The 23,024-nt window shown below is 38.1% G+C and overlaps 1 protein-coding gene across 5 annotated transcripts in view; it reads right to left on the bottom strand.

Moving 5' to 3' along the window:
* Positions 1 to 2,196: 2,196 nt before the first annotated feature.
* ATAD2B (ATPase family AAA domain containing 2B) overlaps positions 2,197 to 23,024 on the bottom strand; it is a 159,482-nt gene continuing 138,654 nt past the window's right edge. For 4 of the 5 annotated variants that reach the window (XM_082358416.1, XM_082358417.1, XM_082358418.1 and 1 more), the window contains 6 exons: positions 21,133 to 21,255; positions 17,806 to 17,943; positions 13,359 to 14,042; positions 10,645 to 10,772; positions 10,210 to 10,338; positions 2,197 to 7,122 (listed from right to left, as the gene is read on the bottom strand). In XM_082358416.1, the coding sequence (XP_082214542.1) occupies positions 7,081 to 7,122; positions 10,210 to 10,338; positions 10,645 to 10,772; positions 13,359 to 14,042; positions 17,806 to 17,943; positions 21,133 to 21,255 (1,244 nt within the window). In that variant the 3' untranslated portion in view covers positions 2,197 to 7,080. The remainder of the gene's footprint in view (positions 7,123 to 10,209; positions 10,339 to 10,644; positions 10,773 to 13,358; positions 14,043 to 17,805; positions 17,944 to 21,132; positions 21,256 to 23,024) is intronic. The other variant, XR_014235273.1, reaches the window with a different exon arrangement.

Raw genomic sequence — 23,024 nt, 5'->3', positions numbered from 1 at the left:
TGTTGTCCTGTCCTCAGCTGTAACTCTAATGCCAAGAACTGTGCTTGGCAAGTGGCAGTTGCTCAAATTAATTTGTTAAATAAATTTTGACCTGTAGTGACACGGAACTGCTTGTACTTTCCCTTGCAGCTGTCATGCTATTTCACTTCTCAATCTGTGCTTCTGTTGTTCCTTCTGCCTGGAAGGCCTTTGCTATCCTGATGCCTCAGCTCAGGCATCAGGTTTCTCAGGAAGGCTTCTCGGAGGTTGGGCTACATGCTCTTCCTCTGTACACCTACAGTGCCTTATGCAGAACTCAACTGTCACACATGCCATGTTACACTGAAATGACGTTTGTGTGTCCGTCTACCCATACAAGAAGTCAAGCATAGTGATTAAGAGCATCAACTCTGGAGCCAGACTGCCTGCCTTTGAATTCTGGCTGTGTGACCTTGGGCAAATTACTTTATGTCTCAGTTTCCTGGCCTGTAAAATGAGGATAATAATAACTTATCTCATAAGGTTCTCATAGGATTAAAGTGTCTATCTGTATTTGTAAAATACTCAGAACAGTCCCTGGCACCTAGTAAATGTGATATAAGTATGTTATAACAATCTCATTGAAGATAGACACGATGTCTTGACCATGTTTACTTTCCCTCAAATTGATGACTTTTACGCTAGTCCAAACTAAAGGATTAGTGCCCAAACTAAGTCAGCTGCAATGAAGATGGAGAAGGGGTGATGGATATTTGACAAGCTTAGAGGGAGAAAAAAATCAACAGAACATGCTGCATGATTAGAATGAGATGCACCATAAAGAGGATAAAATTTAGGATGACAGGATTTGGATACTTGATGGACATGGTTTTATTCATAAGATGGAAAATGTAAGAAAAGCAAAAAGGAAAAAGGAGAGTTCTTGGCAAATTTTTAACAAAAGTGCTTCATGCAATGCTTAAAGAAAGAACACTTTAAAAAAATAGTTTGAACCCTGATCAACCATGACAGAAATCTGGCACATTACATCTAAAAGAACTTAAGCTCCATGAAGACAGGGACTTTTTCTGGGGTTTTTTTGGCTGCTTTATTTCCAACTCCTGCAACGGTGCCTGGCATACAGCAGGCACTTACTGTGTATTTGTTGAATCTATGAAAGGATGATTTAGATGTTTCAGCTTTCTATGTCAATTAAACCAAAAAGAATTAGGCATTTTCTATGCGTCCAGCATTGTTTTAAATTCCTGCAAGGAATATAAAATATAATACTTCTTTTGTATCCCCTTTCCCACGTGAATAAATTACTAAGATTTACATAACACTAGTAATTTACTATGTTACACAGTACAAAATACAGCTAAGTTCTGAGGATGAATGATACCGTACGGGAGATTTATTGGTGTAGAATCTAGGCCCACTCCTGAAATATGAGCAAGATTTCAACACATAAAGATACTCCAGGTGGTGAAAGTGATACGATATAATATGAAGGGTCACAAGCAACTAAGAAAAAGTTTTGGTAAAGTGGGACTAGACTGTAGAAAAGCCAGGTAGAGGCGAAGGGCAAATAAAATGCCAGCTCCCTCAGAGGGCTTCCCTCATTGCCTCCATTCCTAAACAGAATTAATTGGTTCCCTTCTTAGAACTCTGAACAACACTGTGTTCCTTCTATTACAGCCCTTAACCCACTGAATCATTACTACTAGTATTTGTACCAACCGCCCCTAGCAGACTATAAGCTCCTTAAGGATAGAGAATATGTCACCTGTGTATCACATATGTCTAGCATAGTGCCTAGGACATAACAGACATATGACTGTGTGGGTAAGAGAGGGAATTTGTATTTTAGAAAATAGCCAAGAGGTAAATTTTCAGGTGTTTGGGCATAGGGATAAAATGAAGTAGGTACTTAAAGATTAGTCTCTCGGGCTTCCCTGGTGGCACAGTGGTTGAGAGTCCGCCTGCCAATGTAGGGGACACGGGTTCGAGCCCTGGTCTGGGAGGATCCCGCATGCCGCGGAGCAACTAGGCCCGTGAGCAACTACTGAGCCTGCGCGTCTGGAGCCTGCGCTCCACAACAAGAGAGGCCACGGTGGTGGGAGGCCGGCGCACCGCGATGAAGAGTGGCCCCCGCTTGCCGCAACTGGAGAAAGCCCTCGCACAGAAACGAAGACCCAACACAGCCAAAAATAAATAAATTAATTAATTAAAAAAAAAAATTAGTCTCTCACTTTACTGTAGCTTTGAGTCCAATGGAAACTAAAACTGGATACATAAACCCAGCTTCATCCTTGGAGCCCTCAAAACTTGACTGAGACTCAAATGCAATTATAAACTCTCTAAGCATTCAGATAAAGCTTTATTTTTTTAAAATAAATTTATTTATTTATGTATGTATTTTTGGCTGCGTTGGGTCTTCGTTGCTGCACACAGGCTTTTTCTAGTTGCAGCGAGCAGGGGCCACTCTTTGCTGTGCTGCGTGGGCTTCTCATTGCAGTGGCTTCTCTTGTTGTGGAGCACGGGCTCTAGGTGCGCGGGCTTCAGTAGTTGTGGCATGCGGGCTCAGTAGTTGTGGCTCACGGGCTCTAGAGCACAGGCTCAGTAGTTGTGGCGCACGGGCCTAGTTGCTCCGCAGCATGTGGGATCTTCCCGGACCAGGGCTCGAACCCGTGTCCCCTGCATTGGCAGGCGGATTCTTAACCACTGCGCCACCAGGAGCCCAGATAAAGGTTTAAAAAAATCTGTTTCCCAGGTTAATCATTACCAGTCTTTTGATATAGACAATCAAAAGTAAAAATTAGGGACTTCCCTGGTGGTCCAGTGGTTGAGAGTCCACCTTCCAATGCAGGGGACGTGGGTTTCATCCCTGGTCGGGGAACTGGGATCCCACATGCTGCGGTGCAAGCCAGGCCTGTGTGCCACAACTACTGAGCCCACATGCCACAATTACAGAGCCCACGTGCTCTGGAGCCCATGTACCACAACCAGAGAGAAGTCCGTGCGCTGCAACAAGGGTTCCTGTGTGCCGCTGCTGGGACCCAATGCAGCCAAAAATAGATAGGTAAATGAATGAATATTAAAAAATAAAAAAGTAAAAATTATACAATCTGTAAAACCAAGAAAAACAAAGTCTTACTCAAATTCAAACAGTTCCTTTTTACTGTGAAAAAGAAAAAAAGGAAAAAGAGAAAATTAAAGATTTATATACAGGAAGATTAGTATACTAATCTTGGGACATGAAAAGGTGTCTCACGGCAGACAGCAGAAACATGGGCAATCTAAAGCCAAGAACGTTCTATTTGCTTAAAGCAACAAGCCCCTCAAAATTCTGGTATGAAATCTCTCTCCACATTTAAATTCTATGTATTGTTCAAAATACACTGATAACTACCTGATCAAAGAGAAAACAGTATAGAATAAGTGAACCATACTACCTGATCATATATTGTAGCATAGTCTTCCAATTAGAAAAACAAATTTCAGAAGTAATCCATTTGCTTCTATACAACGACTTTTAGACAATCTTCAACTGAAGTTAAAACCACACTTTCTCAACAGAAAAACTTTTAGATAAAAAATACTGAGGGCTACTAAAATCTAAAAGAATCATATAACAAGATTTTTGGCGTGCTTAATAAACATCAATACGCCCTAGCTACAAAATGAGTTCAGCTAGAAAAGTAGCATTGCATTTGCAGCCAACAGTAATCATAATTAAGCTAAAGAAAGACATGTTTTTCTTGTCATCTTTATTCAAGTATTTCACAGCAGTTATATTACAAATTACAGTAAATGTTCAAAATTCCAGAATTCAAAAATTAAATAATTTATTTCAAACTAATGTAAAATGAAGTCAGATGCAAAATATCAACTTAACACAATTCTAAATTAAACTACAAACCCAAAACAGACCATAGTTGATGAAGTCTACTTAATCTGCAAAGTAGACATACATGACTGAAACCAAAGAGGACTCCCAAAGTCTAAATAACCAAATGTACAAAATACAAAAGATGTAGGTACAAGTCCAAATTCAAGCTTACAATGTGATTACAAATAATAATTATAATAACAATGGCATTCAGCTACGGGACCTGACACTGAAGATACCTACCGAATAGCACCATAGCTGAACCAACTTAATCAAAAAATGGGAAGATTTTACCACCCCACTCCCTAAAAATAAAATCCAGTAAACCTACAAATACATTGGCATATGAGAAAAATCAAGTCACGAAAGGACATAAAACAAACAAAAAAAATTAATCACAGGTGAGATTCAAGCTCAAAAACACAATTCCACAGCCATCAGTTTCAACCCTAGTGCGGTTCCATCATCTTCGAAAGGCTCCTATGGTCCCCACAGCTGAGCATTAACTATTGTTGGGCTGTGCCGTGATACATATTTTAGTGATCTGAGAGCAAGGTTTTACACAGGAGCTTATCATTTATAATGCTCACAATAGGAAATAAGAACAGAGGTCAATTTGTACATATTTTTGCCAATGCTATAAGGCAAAAATTAAGAACTTACAGAAAGGTAAACAAAATTGAGTCCACTTGGATAATTTCACAAGCTGCTTTAAACTATAGAACCACCAGATATCTGTAAAATAAGAAAAACTGGTATAGTATGTGGGGGGAAAGGGGCCAGAGGAGTTGGTACAATTTCACCTCATTTTTCTCCCCTTGGCATTAGATTGGCTTTCTCTTTAAGACCTAAACTGTTCAAAGTGGCAGTTCCTATCATACTGAGGTTGCCTCCTATTTCTCCATCTATATCAAGGTTAAAATTAAAAAACTTGATCTTTTGGAAGCATTTTAATGCTAAACAGAAATAAATTTCCCTTGTCAAACTCACTGATGGCTAAGATCTTAATTAACTTGTACAAATTTAGTAAACTACTAAGAACATATGCATTTTTTTTCCATTCACAAGTGCTGCTGTTACTTGAACAGAATGCTTCTGAATTAGAGTAACTGGAATAAATATTTAAAGAAAAATAGTGCAGCAAGAACCTGAGACTTGCAAAAAACCCTTTTACCAGAAACTTGCTACAAAAAATCTGCTACATCTTATTTCATCAAATCTTTAAATTCTGTAACAATTTCCATCAAAATACAAAATGCTAATGTATTAGACTGTAAAATAGCTTGAACTGGTATGATGGTAATAAATACTAAAGTAAGCATGAAAATCCTCCCAATAATCAAATTAGAGGTTTCAAATAACCTCCCCTTTAAAATTGGTTCATCGTTAATCGCACTTGCCCACCTTAAAATACAGTGTGTCTACATGGGTAGTATCTTGAATTATATATGACTAACTGAATATTATGAAAACTTCCTAGGTATAAAGAAAACAAGTGGCATTATTTAAAAATTAAACTAGAATTAGAAGGCATAAAATGTTAATGTAAATGCAAAGAAGCACTTCAGATTACTGCAGTAGCCTTGGCCAAAGTGTGCTTTCTGCGCTGGCGTCCAGCACCCTACAAAGCCAGAGACGAGGAGACAAGTACCTTAGCTTCAGCATGTAAACGGTGGCAAAGTGAATACAGAACTCTGTAGACACTGTTGGTAACTAAAATACAAAAAGCTGAGGTAGCTCAGTATCTCTGCAGTAGTCCAAGACCGTTTGCTCTAATTAAAACCCAAACTACATGTGTTGCATATATTGTAAAGACACACCTGCAGCTAACAGCTATAATGAATGAAGATACCAAGAAAACTTGTCAAAATTTTCTACTTTTTTGTTTAAAAATCATCTGATAAAAAATGTCACTGCACTCCCTTTGTCTCTTTGCAACTGCCTAGACTGTGTCTCTGAATTTGTAGAAAGTTTGTGTAAAACTAGTAACCCATAATTAATTTTAGATAAGTACAAGTCACAGAAATCGCTTAACAAGATGCAAAACGGGTTCCAATCAAAATGAATAGTTGTGAAGGTAAGCTTATGATAAGGGATTTAAACATTAATACTGTTATTCAAGGACCATACCAGAGCTCACTTGCAACTATGCATATAGAAAATGAATTTTATGGAGCTTCTGACAAATTCCTCTCTTTTCTGTCCATTTGGCAAGTCCTGGCTTTAAACCAAAACTGTAACAATTTAGTATACATGAAAATCATTCTTCTCGGGGAACTCAAACATGAATAACTATTAAACTGCCATTGACAGAAGAAAACAGAATGTCACTCTATTTTCTGACCATCATTGTCATCCATACCAAAAAGGGTGTGTGTTTTTTGATGGCCTGTGAATTTTTTGTTGTTGTTGTTTTATTATATGTTTCTTAAACAGAAACGGACCATACAGGAAAACTTACCATTTTAGTATATTATGTGGCTTAACCACTGTCTTGATCGAGTTTTGAAAACAAGATAGGCATTTTATACCAAAACACTGGTTGCCTCTTAATGATACAGAGTATCAAAACTTATTTTCAGGGTTGTGACCAAAGAAAACATTCTAATTCATTTGCTACAAGTAAGCCCATCCTTGTGTTTAGCCTTATCTTTCTCGAATAAAAAGGCACATTAAAGGCAGTTCTAAAGAGCCTAATCTAATTTTATCCAGTTTCTTCAGTTTCCCACCAGAATATACCATAGCCAACTTTAAAACAGGCTTCAGTCCGTTACCCAGAAGAAAAAATAAAAACAAATATGATAAAAGGGGGGCGGGGGGGGGGGTACAGGTTGCCCACTGTTTAAACAATTCAACACACTTAGAACTGCCCCATCCAGTTTCCTCGTGTTTGCTGGTCTGCTCCCTAAGAGAGGTCTCCAAAAGAGAGTGCACAAAAAGAGGAGCAGAAGTGAGAGCAGTTTCTGTAGCACCAAAATCTCCAATCTGTGGGGTTGTATTTTTTATTTGTGGAAAATACAACATGTTTCTGAAGTTCTGTTTGGTTCTTGTAGGCTGGTTGGTTTCAGGTACCTGAGACAATAGCACCAAATTCAACAGAGAAAGAATGAGTGAGAGAGCACTTTACACCAAGGCTCTGCACATAATTGGTGCGATTTGAAATTGAATGGCTCAGAAGACTGCTCTGGCAGGAGCAGATTGGAGAGGATAAACCACTCTTCTTGAAAGGTTCATAGGAATGTCTCAAACATATGAACTGTTCTTTCCATCTCCTATAAGGGGGGAAAAAAGTACACGTTATCTATTAAAGGAAAGACAAAAGCATTACAGAAAAATTCACTTCAAATTAACTTTCTAGATAAAGAATTTTAGATACAAAGTTAAGCTTTAAATATATTCCTGATTACAATACCATAGCTACTGTGTAAGGCTATCTGCCCTAGACACTTCCAAATGCCTCCTATTTTACATTTAGGCTAATGAGGATGATGCCAGCAACGGTGAGTACTTACTGTGCCGGATGCGGTACTAAGAAATTGACACGCATAAGCACTCTGCCAGCTAAAAATAGCAGCCAGGATTTGAATACAGGTAGCCTCACTCCAGAGCCTGCACCCTTCCTGACTCATTATATTCGACTGACTCCCAAAGCAAAATGAATGTATTCAGTATAATAAAACTTGTACCCAAAGTAGAACGCACCCTGCTCCCAGTGCTACTGACTTCAATCAGAGCTGAAATTAAAAAAGAAAAAAAAAAAAAAAAAAGCCAGAAAGAGTCGATGCCATCAACACCAGGAATGCCACTCACTGGTGATTCTGCTATAGATTCCTTCTCTCCTAAATGAGACCCCTAGATTACAGGGTTCCAAGACCCATACTGCAAGATGTTTCAACTGCTGAAGAGTATTCAATCCATTCACGCACATCAAATGTCAAGCATGTGAACAAAGAAGTTCTAGAATTTTTAAAAAGTAAAGAACTCTACCCCACACATTACATTCAGATGGGCAAATGTCAAATACATCTAAGGGCTTCCCTGGTGGTGCAGTGGTTGAGAATCCGCCTGCCAATGCAGGGGACACGGGTTTGAGCCCTGGTCTGGGAAGATCCCACATGCCGCAGAGCAACTGGGCCCGTGAGCCACAACTACTGAGCCTGCGCGTCTGGAGCCTGTGCTCCGCAACAAGAGAGGCCACGACAGTGAGAGGCCCGTGCACCGCGATGAAGAGTGGCCCCCACTTGCCGCAACTAGAGAAAGCCCTCGCACAGAAACGAAGACCCAACGCAGCCAAAAATAAATAAATCAATTAAAAAAAAAAAACTAAGACATTTGGTTTTCCCTTCCATCTTTAAACACCTCCAAAGAAATTATATCCTACCTCTCTACAGAACTAACAGGCCATACTAACAGATTATCATTTGATCAAAAAGTTCTTATAAATGACCAAAATTACTTCTGCTAAATGTTTCATCATGTTACTGAGTAGGAGAAAAGTTCTGTTATAAAATACAATATCCAATACTATCCCAATTTTTAAATATATATTCACACTTTTATACACATTATGTACATCTAGACATTTTTAAAGGATGGAAGATATTCTAAAAGATTAACGCTGATTAGTTTCCTCTAACTGGTGGGATATGGGTGACGTTTTTATTTCTGTTATTTCTATATATTGTATAAGGTCAGTATAGATTCGTAAAAATGTGACTCATAAAAATGTGATTACAAAGTAACTTTTAAATGCTCTCTTGCTTTGATTCAAGTCCAATACAGGCATACCCCTGAGATGTTACGTTCCAGACGAAAGCAAATAAAGGAAATCATACAAATTATTTAGTTTCCCGGTGCATATAAAAGTTATGTTTACACTATACTGTGTAATGGCATTATGTCTAAAGAACAATGTATATACACCTTAATTTTAAAAATGCTTTAAAAAATTTCTTTAAAAAATGCTAACCATCATCTGGGCCTTCAGCAAGTCGTAATCTTTTTGCAATAACATCAAAGATCACTAATCACAGGGGCTTCCCTGGTGGCACAGTGGTTAAGAATCCACCTGCCAATGCAGGGGACATGGGTTCGAGCCCTGGTCCAGGAAGATCCCACATGCCACAGAGCAACTAAGCCCATGCGACACAACTACTGAGCCTACACTCTAGAGCCCGTGAGCCACAACTACTGGAGCCCACGGGCCACAACTACTGAAGCCCGCGCACCTAGAGCCCGTGCTCTGTGACAAGAGAAGCCACTGCAATGAGAAGCCCGCGCACTGCAACAAAGAGTAGCCCCCACTCGCCGCAGCTAGAGAAAGCCCGCGGGCAGCAACAAAAAACCAACACAGCCATAAATAAGTAAATAAATAAATAAATAAATAAATAAATAAATAAATTTATTTTTAAAAAAATCACTAATCACAGATCACCATAACAAATACAATAATGAAAATGTCTGAAATATTGCAAGAATTACCAAAATGTTAACACAGAAGCACGAAGTGAGCAAATGCTGCTGGAAAATGGCGGTGTTGACACAAACCTTCAATTTGCAAAGAACGCAATATCTGCACAGTGCAATAAAGCAAGGTATGCTTATATTCTTTATTACACATGCAAAATAATCACATCCTCTACACACAAATCTTTTACTAGAAATACTTCTTGAGAGCAGAGACTTTTGTCTTATTTTATTTGCTCAGATGACCTCAAAAAGAAGTGTGACTTAATCATGTCAATTATATGAATAGAGATATAAGCTCGTATTTATAAAAAACTTTCTTATGGCCCAGAGTTGTCCAGAAAGCGAATGGTTCACCTCTAAAGTGTCTAAGCGCAAGGACAACCACTCCTTCATGTGGTTATTTCACAGGACTGGATCTGATTAAATGAGATGACTTCTAAGTTCTCTTCCAATCATTAATAGGGTGGCCAGTAAGTCTCATGGCCCATGCCAACTCCTTTTAACCAGCAGTGGCTGCCTAGGGAGCAGTGGTAACACGGACCGTGAGGCCATGCTCACATTCAATAGGCCCAAGTGATATGCTTAATCGGTCACGTCAGTGATAAGTAAGGGAGGGGAGAGCTGTGACATGCTCACCTGTGTATCTGCCAACCATGAATCTCTGTTTTGATAAACAAAGAATCCCAGATTACTTCTGTCCTGAGACAAAATGGTACCGGGAGTATATTTTTGTAACTCTTAATGATTCTTCTAATCTTAAAATCTTCAAACCACTCTTCAGTTACTTGGTGAAAGATTTAGACTAAAATAACTTTTTTTTTTCCTCTTTTCTTTGGGACAAGTAAAAGCACATATTTGTTTATTCCACAGATGAACTAATAAGCACTCACCTCTGTAAGTCGTGATTTGTCATAATCTTTACGGTGACGGTAGATGCACTGACTAAGAAGAGAATATAATCTCTCAAGTTGATCAACTGCCAGATTGTTGCTTTTATCTACCAACAAATCAAGCAATTTCTAAGAAAAATTAAAAGAAAAAAGAATAAAATGAAATTTGATTTCATTGTTCAAACTGAAACGGTTCCACTCAAATGCTAGGCAACAGACACCACATGCTATGGTGTAATAGTGACACCTGAGTTTAGAAGATTCCAGGGCTTAGTTTATTACCAAGAACATTCTCATATTTCTAAACCCCTCAAAACACACACAACTCTTTTTCATTAGAAGCCCTAAAGTACTTATATTCCGTTAAAGCAAAAGATTATCAAAACTAGCTTTATTTCCATTCATTTAAAACTGCCTGGGAAGAGCTAAGCTTACCTTCAATCTCTCATGATCAACTATAAGAGGTGGCACAGGCTCAGATGGCTCTTCTGGAACCAGTTCCAGGCTTGTTGTTTTTGCCTGCTCTAAAATTAACTTACGATATTTCTTTACTTTAGAAGCACCTACAATTGAAAAAAAAAAAAAAAAAAAAAAAGCACTGCAGCAAATAAAAGTTAAGAAAAATCAGACAAACAATTATACATTCTTTTACCCACCACAAATCCTTTTGGAATAAGGGTGTAATTCTTTAAATAATAAATGATTTTTTTGAGGGGGGTAAGACTAAGCATCCCAGATTAAAGAGAACTAGACCACAACTACGAAAGCCAAGTCATACCAGAATATCATCTTAACAAACATATCCCCTAAAAGGAAGATAAGAGTAATCTTCAGCTCTAAACAGTAACTTATAAACTGTCTTCATTCTCTGTATGATAATCATTTTAAAATTTGGAGCTCTCAGAACTAGAAGAAAGGAAGCAACCTAGAAAAGCAGATACTAACACAAAGTGAGGCCAACCTGCCTCATATTTGCCTCCCAATGCAAAACATTTTCTTCAACATTGCCTGAAATGTCTTACTTTTCTCTGTTATACTGCCTGTGTTACACAAAATTTTCTCTTAAAAATATAAACCCATTAAAAATGCAAAAGGTCTAGTGTCCTTCCCTACTACCTTAGAGTGAATTAGTATAATCTAATTACTTTCCTCTCAACATCTTGCTGAGACCAGCCACACTGAAAAAAACAGAAACTGTGAGGTCGCTGTGTATAACTTGACAGCGCCCGGCACTGTGATGGGTAGGGAGGGCAGGTAAACCATCAAGCCTTACGCTCCCTAAGCAGGAGCACTCTTAGAGGAGGCCGAGGGGGGAGGAACACAAGGACAAACTTGGACTGTTTCAGAACTTGATACAGGACCTGGCCCATGCTCAGGGCCACTAAGGAGACCCTTCCTCCTCCCTCCTCCCTCCTGCATTAGTCCTCTTAGTCCCAAGTCTTTAAACAATTCCTTTTCCTCAATGCCTGCTATATAGATAAATAATAAAAGAACCAAAATGTTGCCTTCAAAAACATATACCCTGATATACCAGAGAAATTCTATATTTCAGAAAGCCTTTAGAGTGAAAGCCTTTATTTATAGTTCAATTAATATATGCTAGGAGTTTTGTTAAGACCATACGGATCCTCATTATTATATCCATGGACTTCTAGAGGCCCAAGAACCTGAATTAGGAACCACTACACTAGGTTACATTGCCCTGACAGTTACAAATGAAAGCTTCCAGTAAAGCTTTTACACAACAAATATCTTTAAAGCTTTTAGATCACCAGTTGAACATAATATTCATTTAAACCTTTTCTGCAAGCTTACTAAAATCTCATAGTGAACTAGCATTAAAAAGAACTTCTCCTCCCCACCCACTCTGCCTCATAACAGGAATCTCTCCATTTTTCCCACTCTGTCCCATTCATTACTTAACTCTAGCTTCAACACATTTTTTTAAGTTCTGTCTATATGATAGCCCAGGATAAATAATGCTCTTAAAATTGCTTGCTATTATTAAATATTGGAGAAAAAGAAAAATTCTCAACAGGCAGCATTTAAGAACCGTACCTCTCTCTTTATCCATTAAAAGAATTCTAAGACTTTGAATAATACCATCCTACTCTCTAATTCTACTGGAGGGCTCAAAAAACCGGCATTAAAAAACTTTTCTCACATAGCCCAAATCCCAGGCTAACACTATACACTCCACACAATTTAAGAGAGCATGATACAATTTCAAGATAACCTGGTATAAGAAGCGTGCTTATTTGGGAAGGAAATTCAGTACACTGAGCAGAGTAGATCTCTAAATCACTCCATCTCACTATGGGCTAAAGAATAATGATAAACAACAAAGCGGGGCCAGAAACCCTCAACTCCCCCTTTCCGCTGCTTCTTAAAAGAATCATATACCCAAAGCAAGTCAGGAGTGGGCAGAGTGCTCTGACTCTGCGAGAATAAAGTAACCTTGACAGTGAGGATTCTGCTGCTTTCTTCCACCACTGGTCGTATAGATAAGAGTCTCCTAGATGAAACATCCCTCAGATTCAACTAACAGTGACTGCCTGGCATGAAGATACCTTAGTATGTGCCAGGTACCAGGAGAGGCGATTAATATACATGACTTATATAATCCCTGCAGTGACACCATTCTGAAGTTTAATTTAGAAGATAAAGGACACAGGGTTGGAGAATATAAGCAACTAGCTCAGAGTCACATGATTATAATGAACAGGAGTGGTAATTTAATGTGGGTTTATATGACTTTACTATACCATACTGCTACAGTATCCAAGTCTTCTCACCCACCCCCACCCCACCCCAACAATCCTTCTGTTAGAAATCCATCTTCTTAACACTTGTGGATCTACTCAGCTTTTAGTCGTACATCCATTAGGACAGGGGTGATAATCAGGTGGGAGGCAGAAGAGGAAGCAGCCAGGTAAGCAATGCATTCTGGACCACAAACCCTCTGAGACACTCACCAAAATTTATTATGCATGTGTACACTTTTCTAGGGAAAGGGGTGAAAACTGCAACAGAGTCTCAAAGGGGTATAATTATTTATCAACTATTGCTACTGGGGGCCAGATAAAATATGCACTTAATTAACTCTGGAGTTAAAACCTTCAGGAAAAATTTTAAAACATTAGCTCTACCTTCTTTATCCAGTTCTGCATCTTTAACCTCCACATCAGGGCCAGGTTCGAACTTCTCATTATTGCTACATTCCACTGCCTCTAGTTTCTCAGGATCATCTCCATGATTTTCATTTGAAGTTTCTGGTTTTTCTTTTGACTGGTCCTCCAGAAGATTCTTTTGTTCAGAACTACATTTGTCTCCACTACCACAGAAAGAAACTACTTCAGCTTTGCCATTCTGACACTCCAGAAGTGGTATTCCTTCAAAACTGTCAGTGGAGACCTCACCGTTTAGACAGCTTCCTTTAAGGAAAGACTCTTTCCTAGATGTCTGTTCTGGATTTAGAGAACTGCTGCTGTTGACGAGTAGAGACTCATTTGAACTTTCCTCTTCAGTAGATGCAAAGTTCTCTTTTGTGCCCGCTCCGTTGTTAAGCCTCTGCCCCTGGTCCATGTCCATGATGTCACACGATGATTCATCATTGGTCATAGATAAGTCTCCAGTCTCCTCTCCATTTTCTTCATGGCAGTCAGTGCTTACCTCAAACTCTCCATTTTCTAGCAATTTCCTGTCCTCCATATGATTCTCATAGTCAGCAAATTTGGTGTCCTCGTCATCTTTTTTTAAATTATTGACTTTCCTTTTCTTAATAATTCCTTTACCCCACTGTGATCGCCGCCTTGATTTTCTCCGAACTCGAACTATTTTACAAAGAAGGGAAAAAGATATGTAGAACTTGGAATGCAATGCTTGTTTTACAAATGTTTATTAAATAAGACCCAAACAAAAGTAAACCCATACTAGCGTTAACACAGACAAAAACTACTTAGCTCTTAACATCCATGCTGACTAATCCTCACAAGCTACAAGTAAAATGGATATGAAGTCAGGGATGAACTCTGAAGAATGAAAGAAATTTAAATTTATTTCCTATATGAGTTTACTCAGCACTCACTTTTTACCACTGCCCTGGATTCTACTTTATAGCTGTTCCTAATTCCTAACATCCAGGGGCCAAGCGTACTATACACACATTTAGGGAATGACCACATTACCAAGCTGCCTGGAAGGTTTGGGGCTATAGCCCTGGACTTCCACCAGGAAGATGAGTGCTTTGCCAGCAAGATCACCCAAAAGCTCCTAAACTATGAAAGAAAATTAAAGTATGATCCACTATATGAAGAGAGAATAGTTACAGGTATCCCTACAAAGCAATCTCTACTGCCTCTCCTTCCAGAAGAAATAGAAGCCCTATGAAGGTTATATAGACAATGTGGTTAGCCAGCTGTTAGCCATCTACCACAAATGGTTCACCTATCAGGATCAATTCCTTGCAAAGTTGTTATTTGAAAATATGTAGAAAAATTAAGCCCTCTGCTATCAAGGCAGCAACAACATTAAGAAACAATGAAAATAAATATTTGGTCAGTTATGTGAAACGGGAGACCTACAAAATTTCTAGGGACTACACTCTTAGATGTTAGAAACTATCATGAGCTTTTATGAGTAGATAGCTGGTACTTCCAGGTAATGATGGACCCAGGAATCATTAATTTCCCATGTATGTATCAAAGGTAGCTGGTTATACAAGTCGATCCCATTGTCCCTTAAATAAAAAGTTAACTTTTATTTTGCAATGTGGGACATTTTCACAAAGAAATTTAAACACAAAGTTATTAAAGCAAACTAGTTAAGCTAGAGACCTATCACTTCTGGTGTCGAACACCGAATTCTAAACATTAGTTTGTTGAAAGCCATCAGAGTAAAAATAATTCATTTTTTTCCAAGGCTATAAATGTAATGTCAAATCTGGCTTAATTTTAAAAGAGATAATGTATATTTTTAATATGTCAATGTTGAAAGCTTCCTGGGCAAAGACATTTTAAAAAGAAAATACAAATATGAGACCACTGAGTGTAGATTGTTTAATCCACAGTTTAAAAACTGCTTTTGAGGGCTTCCCTGGTGGCGCAGTGGTTGAGAATCTGCCTGACAATGCGGGGGACACGGGTTCGGGCCTGGTCTGGGAAGATCCCACATGCCGCGGAGCAACTAGGCCCGTGAGCCACAATTACTGAGCCTGCGCGTCTGGAGCCTGTGCTCCGCAACAAGAGAGGCCGTGATAGTGAGAGGCCCGCGCACCGCGATGAAGAGTGGCCCCCACTTGCCGCAGCTGGAGAAAGCCCTCGCACAGAAACGAAGACCCAACACAGCCATAAATAAATAAATAAATAAATAAATAAAAATTTAAAAAAAAACAAACAACTGCTTTTGAAAGACAAATAGAGGGGAATCTGGTCTTAAGACAACCCTCACTTCTTTACTTTAGCACTTAATATGAACTTGTGATCTATCAACAGTATATAGTGTGTTTACGTACTTTTCCCATCCTTTCATCTTTAATCCTTACTGAGTCTCTGTAAAGACACCAAGGTATTCACAAGTGTTGACAAATTTTGTCATAACCATCACTCTTCTTTCTCATCTAAGAATAAATCTACTAAAGGTTTCTAAAATCATTTCCAAAATTCAAGTTATTTAGTCACTTGGCTCAAAATTTATTTTGCCTTCGAAACTGTACTATCATTATCATCATCTCTCCATTCCTTTATTCCCTATTAATTTCTATTTTTACAATTTCCAGTTATAGGGTAATTGGAGATGAAATTTCTATATTAGTCTACTTTTAAAAGCACAGGCTATAGTGATAGGCATTCATAAGCATTCTATTACTTACATGAAAAACTAATCCAGCCCACATTAAAAGTATAAGAAAAGTATTCAGCTTGCTCTTTCTCTAAAATGTAGAACTGTTAGGTTTTACTGCCTGACAAGTCACTCCTGACATTGTGTCCTTGCTTATTCTCCAATAACCAAAGGTACAAGAGGTTCCCTTTTTCTTTCCTCACTACGCCATGGAGCCCTACAGCAAGAGGCTGGACCCTGCTTGATCAGGAGCCGGCTCAATTACTTAAAATGTACTCATACCCTAAGCAAAGGTTAGGAGCCCTTCTGAAGTCAGTTTACTTCTAATGCTTTCATCCCAGCTAAGAAAAAGAAAATGTTCTTATTTGGGGAGAGGTCAAACTAGAGATATTTTCCCCGTCCTTTTATAATCACTTCTAATGCTTAGCATGATTTTGGTAAAGTAAGAGGAATTGGTTATATACGTGCCACAAGAATAGGGATTTTTGTTTTAGTCACTGCTCTAGCCCCACAGCACCTGGCATGTGGCAGTATATATTTACAGAACTAATCTTTAATATACCCACTTCCTTTTTCAAGGGTGCTTTGTGTGAAAAGCCCATTTAGAGGCACAATCTTTAAAATCAAGTTTTATAACATCTCTGAGTTTGTTTCCAAAACTAAGACCTTAGAAAAGCAACTCTTCCAAAGGGAGATTTAGACATATGATTTAAGTAACTTAATGTAAAACAGACAAATGATGAGTCACATATGCCATCTACTGGTAAGAGAAGACAGGACTCACATTTGTAGATTACAATAATATTTTAATACTTAAAGGAAATTAAAACTGCTTGAGGCCAATATTCAATGTGTTTTAGTTAGTAAATATTTTTATCAGTTGCAGAGAATGTAGGGATTTCAAGGTTTAAATTAGAGTGCTGTGTTACAGAATCCAGGTCATGATCCAAGGTACAACTAGGATAAATAGCTTAATCAGTTTCATGGAACTAAATGCACCATTAAGTCCTTCAAATGTTCTCACACATGAATGCCACTTATCACAAAGAGAACAAGATAAAAAAAAACTGAGTCTGGTTCATTCATTCAAATTCAATGCCACTGGTGAAAGAACTTATTATGGCCATCTTTACTGACAGTTGGAGCAGAATTACCACCTTTATATCAGAAGAACAGCGTATATCTTCCAAAGATGGCTATCTTTAGTGAAACATAAAAAGATTATATTAGGAAGATGCTGTGTTTATTAACATTTGTCTTTTAGAAATTTTACAGATCACCATGAATGAGGAAGAGTGAGGAGAACCCAGAACACTGAATTTTCCCCCTCTAAATACATCTGACTTAAACAAAACCAGTTAAAGAAGGCTACACAGATTTTTCTCAGAAAAATCAACTTCCTGCTGTCAATTCAGTCACTCTCCTAAGCCAGAGTTTCCATTTCCCACCATAACAAGAACATTCACATAACATACAGCAAGGGGTTGGAGGTGGGGTGGATAAAAAAATCTACTGGCTCCACATCTCTATCTAAAAACCAAAGTTTAAAACTGAAGATATTCAAATCTAGTTCAATTACAACAGCAAGCACTGAATGGAAATAGGAGAAAAGCAAATAAGGTTAAAGAAATGTATTCTGATTCAGCATTTTACCCCACAAGCTCTTAGCAGCCCTTTGGTATATGTGCCCAATTCCTAACACATCTGCCTCATTCGCAGTTGTTCCCACTACTGGATAACATGATCTCAAATACTCACATGCACATTTATTTGCAGAGCTGTGCCAGATATCCATTGGATTTCTTTGTTTGTGCCGAAATGCCTCTTCAACTCTAGTTTCCGCCTTTCGAGCTCCAGTACCATGAGGATTTATTTGTTCTGCTGTTACCGATAAGCCTGCAAGCAGAAGATAAGCGATACCTATTTAAATATTCCCAGCTACATAAACCAACAAGGTTAAAAAAAGTCTGAAATACAAAACTGAATTTTAAAGTCATTAATTATACTTGGACAGTTTGTAATTCGGATGAAATAGTATCTTTTGATTTAAGATGGGAAAGAAACTAGATATAAAATCATAAAAATAAAATGGCAGGCCATGCTTATTTACACTTAATCCCCAAAGGGCCCTGTGTTTACTCATTTTACTTTGCAGAGGGATACATTTCACATTTTTATGACTGTGAGACAGTAAGATTATATATAGTCTAAAAGTCATGATTTCTGCCATCTTAGAAAGTATAAGCATATATTGGGCCACTGAATCCCATTCATATGAACTGTTTCCATCTGACATTAGCTGGCTGTCACACCACACTGCATAAGTTTGGTTTTCGTGCACTGATCTTCATAAAAATAACCATTCCATCTCAATTCTCTTTACTAGATTTCTTTCTTCTATGCCATCCTTAAATGTTGCCTTCCTTAAATGTTTCTAAGGGCGGTCTCTGGAATCCCTTTTCTTCTCACTTTAATCTGCACCTTCCACCACAAATATTCATGCCTTCAGCTCCTACTGGCATTATATAATTATTCCCAAATTACATCTTTAGTCCAAAACTCTCTTGAGCTTCTGATTCATATCAGTTGCCTACTTGATATCACCAACTGGATATCCTAGAGATAGGTCAAATTAAAGATAACTGGTTTCTTTTCCCACCAAAAAAAACCTGTCCTTATATATTCCCTCTCTCTACTGGTGGTATTAGCATCTACTTAAGTCATTAAACCAGTAACATGGCAGCCAATTTTGCCTCTTCCTTTCCTTCACAATGCCCTCCACCCCTGCAGCTGCATCTCTCTCACGTTAATCCTACCTTCATTCCCACTTCACTAATTAAAACTCTGGACTACTCCAACAGCCCTCCCCCCTCCAAAAGCTTTACTGAGGTACAATTTACACAACATAAAAATCACTCATTTTAAGCATACGATTCAGTGATTTTTAGTGAATTCACAGAGCTGTGCAATCACCCCAGCAATCCAATCTAGGTAACTGTTCCAGGCAACCACTGGTCCACTTTTTGTCTCTATAGACTTGCCTTTTGTGAGCATTTCATATAAATGGAATCATGCCATATGTGCTCTTTTGTGACTGCCTTCTTTCACTTAGCATAACATTTCTAAAGTTCATCCATGCTGTACCATGTATCAGTACCTTATTCCTTTTTATAGCTGAGCAGTACGTCACTGTACAATATACCCTGTTTTGCTTCCCCATTCATCAGTTGACAGACATTTGGGTTGTTTCTGGTTTTTAATTGTTGTGAATAATACTGCTATGAACATTCACGTACAAGTCTTTATATGGACATATGTTTTCATCTTTCTTGGGTAGACCCCTAGGAGTAGAATCACTGGGTCGTATGGTAAATATTACGCTTAACTTTTTAGAAACTGCCAAAATGTTTTCAAAACTGGCTCCAACAGCTTTTTAACTGGTCTCTCATCCTCCCACCAAGCCACATTGAGACCTTGCTATTTCCTACTGCCAAAGCAATTTACCAATCCATTCCACTGTTTCAAATACTTCTATGAATCCTACTGACTATGGCAATTGTTCTCAAACTTTAGTGTACATAAAAACCACTTGAGTTTGCTGAAGCGCAGATTTCTCGGCCTTACTACTCTCAGAGAATCTAATTTGCTAGTTCTAAGCTGATGTGGGTAATAAACACAAACACATTTTAAAAAACATAGACCTGGGCTTCCCTGGTGGCGCAGTGGTTGAGAATCTGCCTGCCAATGCAGGGGACACGGGTTCAAGCCCTGGTCTGGGAGGATCCCACATGCCGCGGAGCAACTAGGCCCGTGAGCCACAATTACTGAGCCTGCGCGTCTGGAGCCTGTGCTCCGCAACAAGAGAGGCCCGCGCACCACGATGAAGAGTGGCCCCCACTTGCCGCAACTAGAGAAAGTCCTCGCACAGAAACGAAGACCCAACGTAGCCATAAATAAATAAATAAATAAATAAATAAACCCAAAGTTTAAAAAAAAAAAACAACATTGACCTACAGGATAAAGTCCAAGCTCCTTAGCATGACATTGATTCATTCAAATATTTATAAATAGCCTGTTGTATACCAGAGATAGTTCTAGGGACTGCAGTAGAGCTATGAATAAGACATTCACAGCACTTATATTCTAAATAAGGAGGAGAGAGACAACAACAGTAACAAAATACCAACTGCTATGGTGACCAGAGCCTAATAAGATTAGGTGGCCAGAGAAGGCCTCTCTAAGGCAGTGGAAGAAAAGCGTCTTCACAACTTCAATGTCCTGGACCCAGCTCACCTTCTGAGCTCTGTTTCCCACCATTCTGTACATCTTTAGCAATACCAAACAATTTGCAGTTCTTCCGATACAACACGTTATTTCACGTCTCTGCGCCTGTATACGTAGTGTGCTGTGCTTACAATACCTCCTCCTTCTCCGTCACTGCCTCCCTTCCTCTACTTCACTAGAGACAACACTTCTATATTCATTCCCCAAACTCTGATCAAAATGCTGGGTTTCCTACCAGGAGGCCTCTCCTCTGTGCTATGAACATGCTTCAATCAGTGCATATGCCACACTATACTCGATTTGTTTTACACTTACTCTCTCCTACTAAAGTGTGAGTTCCTCAAGGACAGGATTATATATAGAACGAACAAAACACATCTGCTAATTCTGTGTTTATACTAACAAAATTGCACATAAATTCCAATAGGTTTAAAAAAAAAAAAGTATTCCTAAAAAAAATTTTTAAGTATCGGTATTAGATATAAACTGATGAAAATAAACCCTCTTCAAATATGAAAGCCTATCTAAATCCTTTAAGAACAGAAATCCATAATTAAAGACATATGCCTGCAAAAGAAATTTCACTAGGAAGTACTTTATTTCTGTAATTTGCACTAAAACTGTTATAGAAAGTAAAATTTTAAAACATCTTTGAGAATTTACATGACACATTTTCATATCAGAAATTAAGGATGGGCCTCAAAATACATTTTCATAATACCAGCAACCGTAAAGAAACACCACTCAATGACATTCAATGATCTCTTATTCTTCAGTAGCAAGTTCATTTCTATAACTTACCTCTTTTTATTCTTGCTTCCTTAATTTCTTCACAGAGTTTATTAAATTCTGGATCCAATTCAGCTGCAATGATGGCATGCGCAGTGTCCTTCAGGGTACAAGCCCTGTGCCTAATTATTTTATCTGTTAAAAAGTTGGTATACATTTATTATACATACAAGTGAAATAACATGAACAAAGGGCACCTTGAAAAGAAAAGGAACACAAACATTTAAATAAAACTGTGACTGCAACGAGAAGCCTGGGCACCTCAACGAAGAGCAGCCCCCCGCTTGCCACAACTAGAAAAAGCCCACACACAGCAACACACTCAACACAGCCAACAAAAATTTTTTTAAAAAGACTTTATCAAAATAATTAATTAATTAATTAATTAATTAATTTTAAAAACTGAAAAGCATTTCTAGGCAGGAAGCAAGCTCATTTAAATGATGAGCAAAAAATAAATATAATAAGTTAATCAAGTTGACAATCCTCTGAGAACTATACTTTTAGAACTTCAAAGTACTAAGCCTACTTAACAAATCATTACCTCAAAGATACGGCTTTATTTTATATTTTTCAAAAATGTATGACATTCAATAAAAAATTTTAAAAGATTTACAGGATATTCACCATATGTCCAGCACCAGAGCTACCATACTGAGATTTCAGAAAACCTTACATAATTTTCTCCATGAGACAAAACTGGTCAAAACTATGCTAAAGTAAGGGTTACTGATTAAAAAGTTGTGACAGAAACAGACAAATACAATAAGGCACTCTAAGATAAGAATGCAAGATGACATAAATTGCAGGTAGATCTAGAAGTTCATACTCTGTTCTAGGTAAACTATACCTAAAATTGGTACTAAAAGAAGAGTCTCTGCTTTACATTAACAGGGAAGTCCTCATTAACTAAAAACACGCATAAACAGTGCTCCCTAGAGCTGTGCAACTCCAAGATATTAAAAGTCAAGTTAATATATCAAGGTCACTTAATTTGTAACAATTTAGCACTAGCATCTAAGTCACAAAATAACATCTGCTTTTTCAACTCTAGTAAAGACAAAAAGTATAAAAATGTATTTTATTTATAACTTTTCTTATTAGAAAGTCTAATAGTTCACTGTAGAAATCTTATAAAAACAAACATGCAGCACTCAAAAAGCAACCCACTGGTATATTTCCTTCCAATGTATTTTCTCTAAACTTTCACTCAATAAATATTGTCAACTGTACCAGGAAGTAAGTCAGGTGATGGCTACACAGTAGTGAACAAAACAGACAGGTCTCCACTTTCAAGGAGCTTTTCAGAATAGTATAGCAAAGAGGTATTTTACCAAATAATCTCATATACACATATAAACACCTCCTACCCCTCCCTCACCCCCCAAAAAACCTGTAACAGCTATGATGAAAATCTACAGGATACTGGTGTGGATACCAATTTTGAATGGGCAAGTCAGGAAAGACTCCTCTGAATTAGTGGCATTTAAGCTGAGACTTAAAGCATGCACTGGGGTAGCCACTGACAAAGGGAAAAACCACTGCAGGTTCAGAAAATACCATGTGAGAAAGTTCTGGAGTAAAAAGATCGTGGAGATTTTCAGAAACTGAAAGGTAGCCTATGTGATTAGAACACAATAAGCAAGAGGCAAACGGGAATCTGACCATATTGAAAGGATTTTACATCTTATCCCAAGAGCAATGAAAAGTCATTGAAAAGATCCAAGCAGAGAAATTACATGATTTAAATGCCCATCTTTGAAAGATCTCTCTGGCTGTTCCCTAGAGACTGGATTGAGAGGGTCAGGCATAAAACCAGGGAGTATAATTGGAAGGCTCTTTTTAGTGAAAAGAGAAGAGAGAACTGAACCAGGTAATGGTGGTGGTAGTGAAGGAAAGGAAGA

This window comes from Balaenoptera borealis (assembly GCF_965194805.1).
Source record: "Balaenoptera borealis genome assembly, chromosome: 15".
NCBI classification, from domain to species: Eukaryota; Metazoa; Chordata; class Mammalia; order Artiodactyla; family Balaenopteridae; genus Balaenoptera; species Balaenoptera borealis.
The sequence above is the reverse complement of the archived record's forward strand: the minus strand, read 5'-3'. Positions and strand labels throughout refer to the sequence as shown.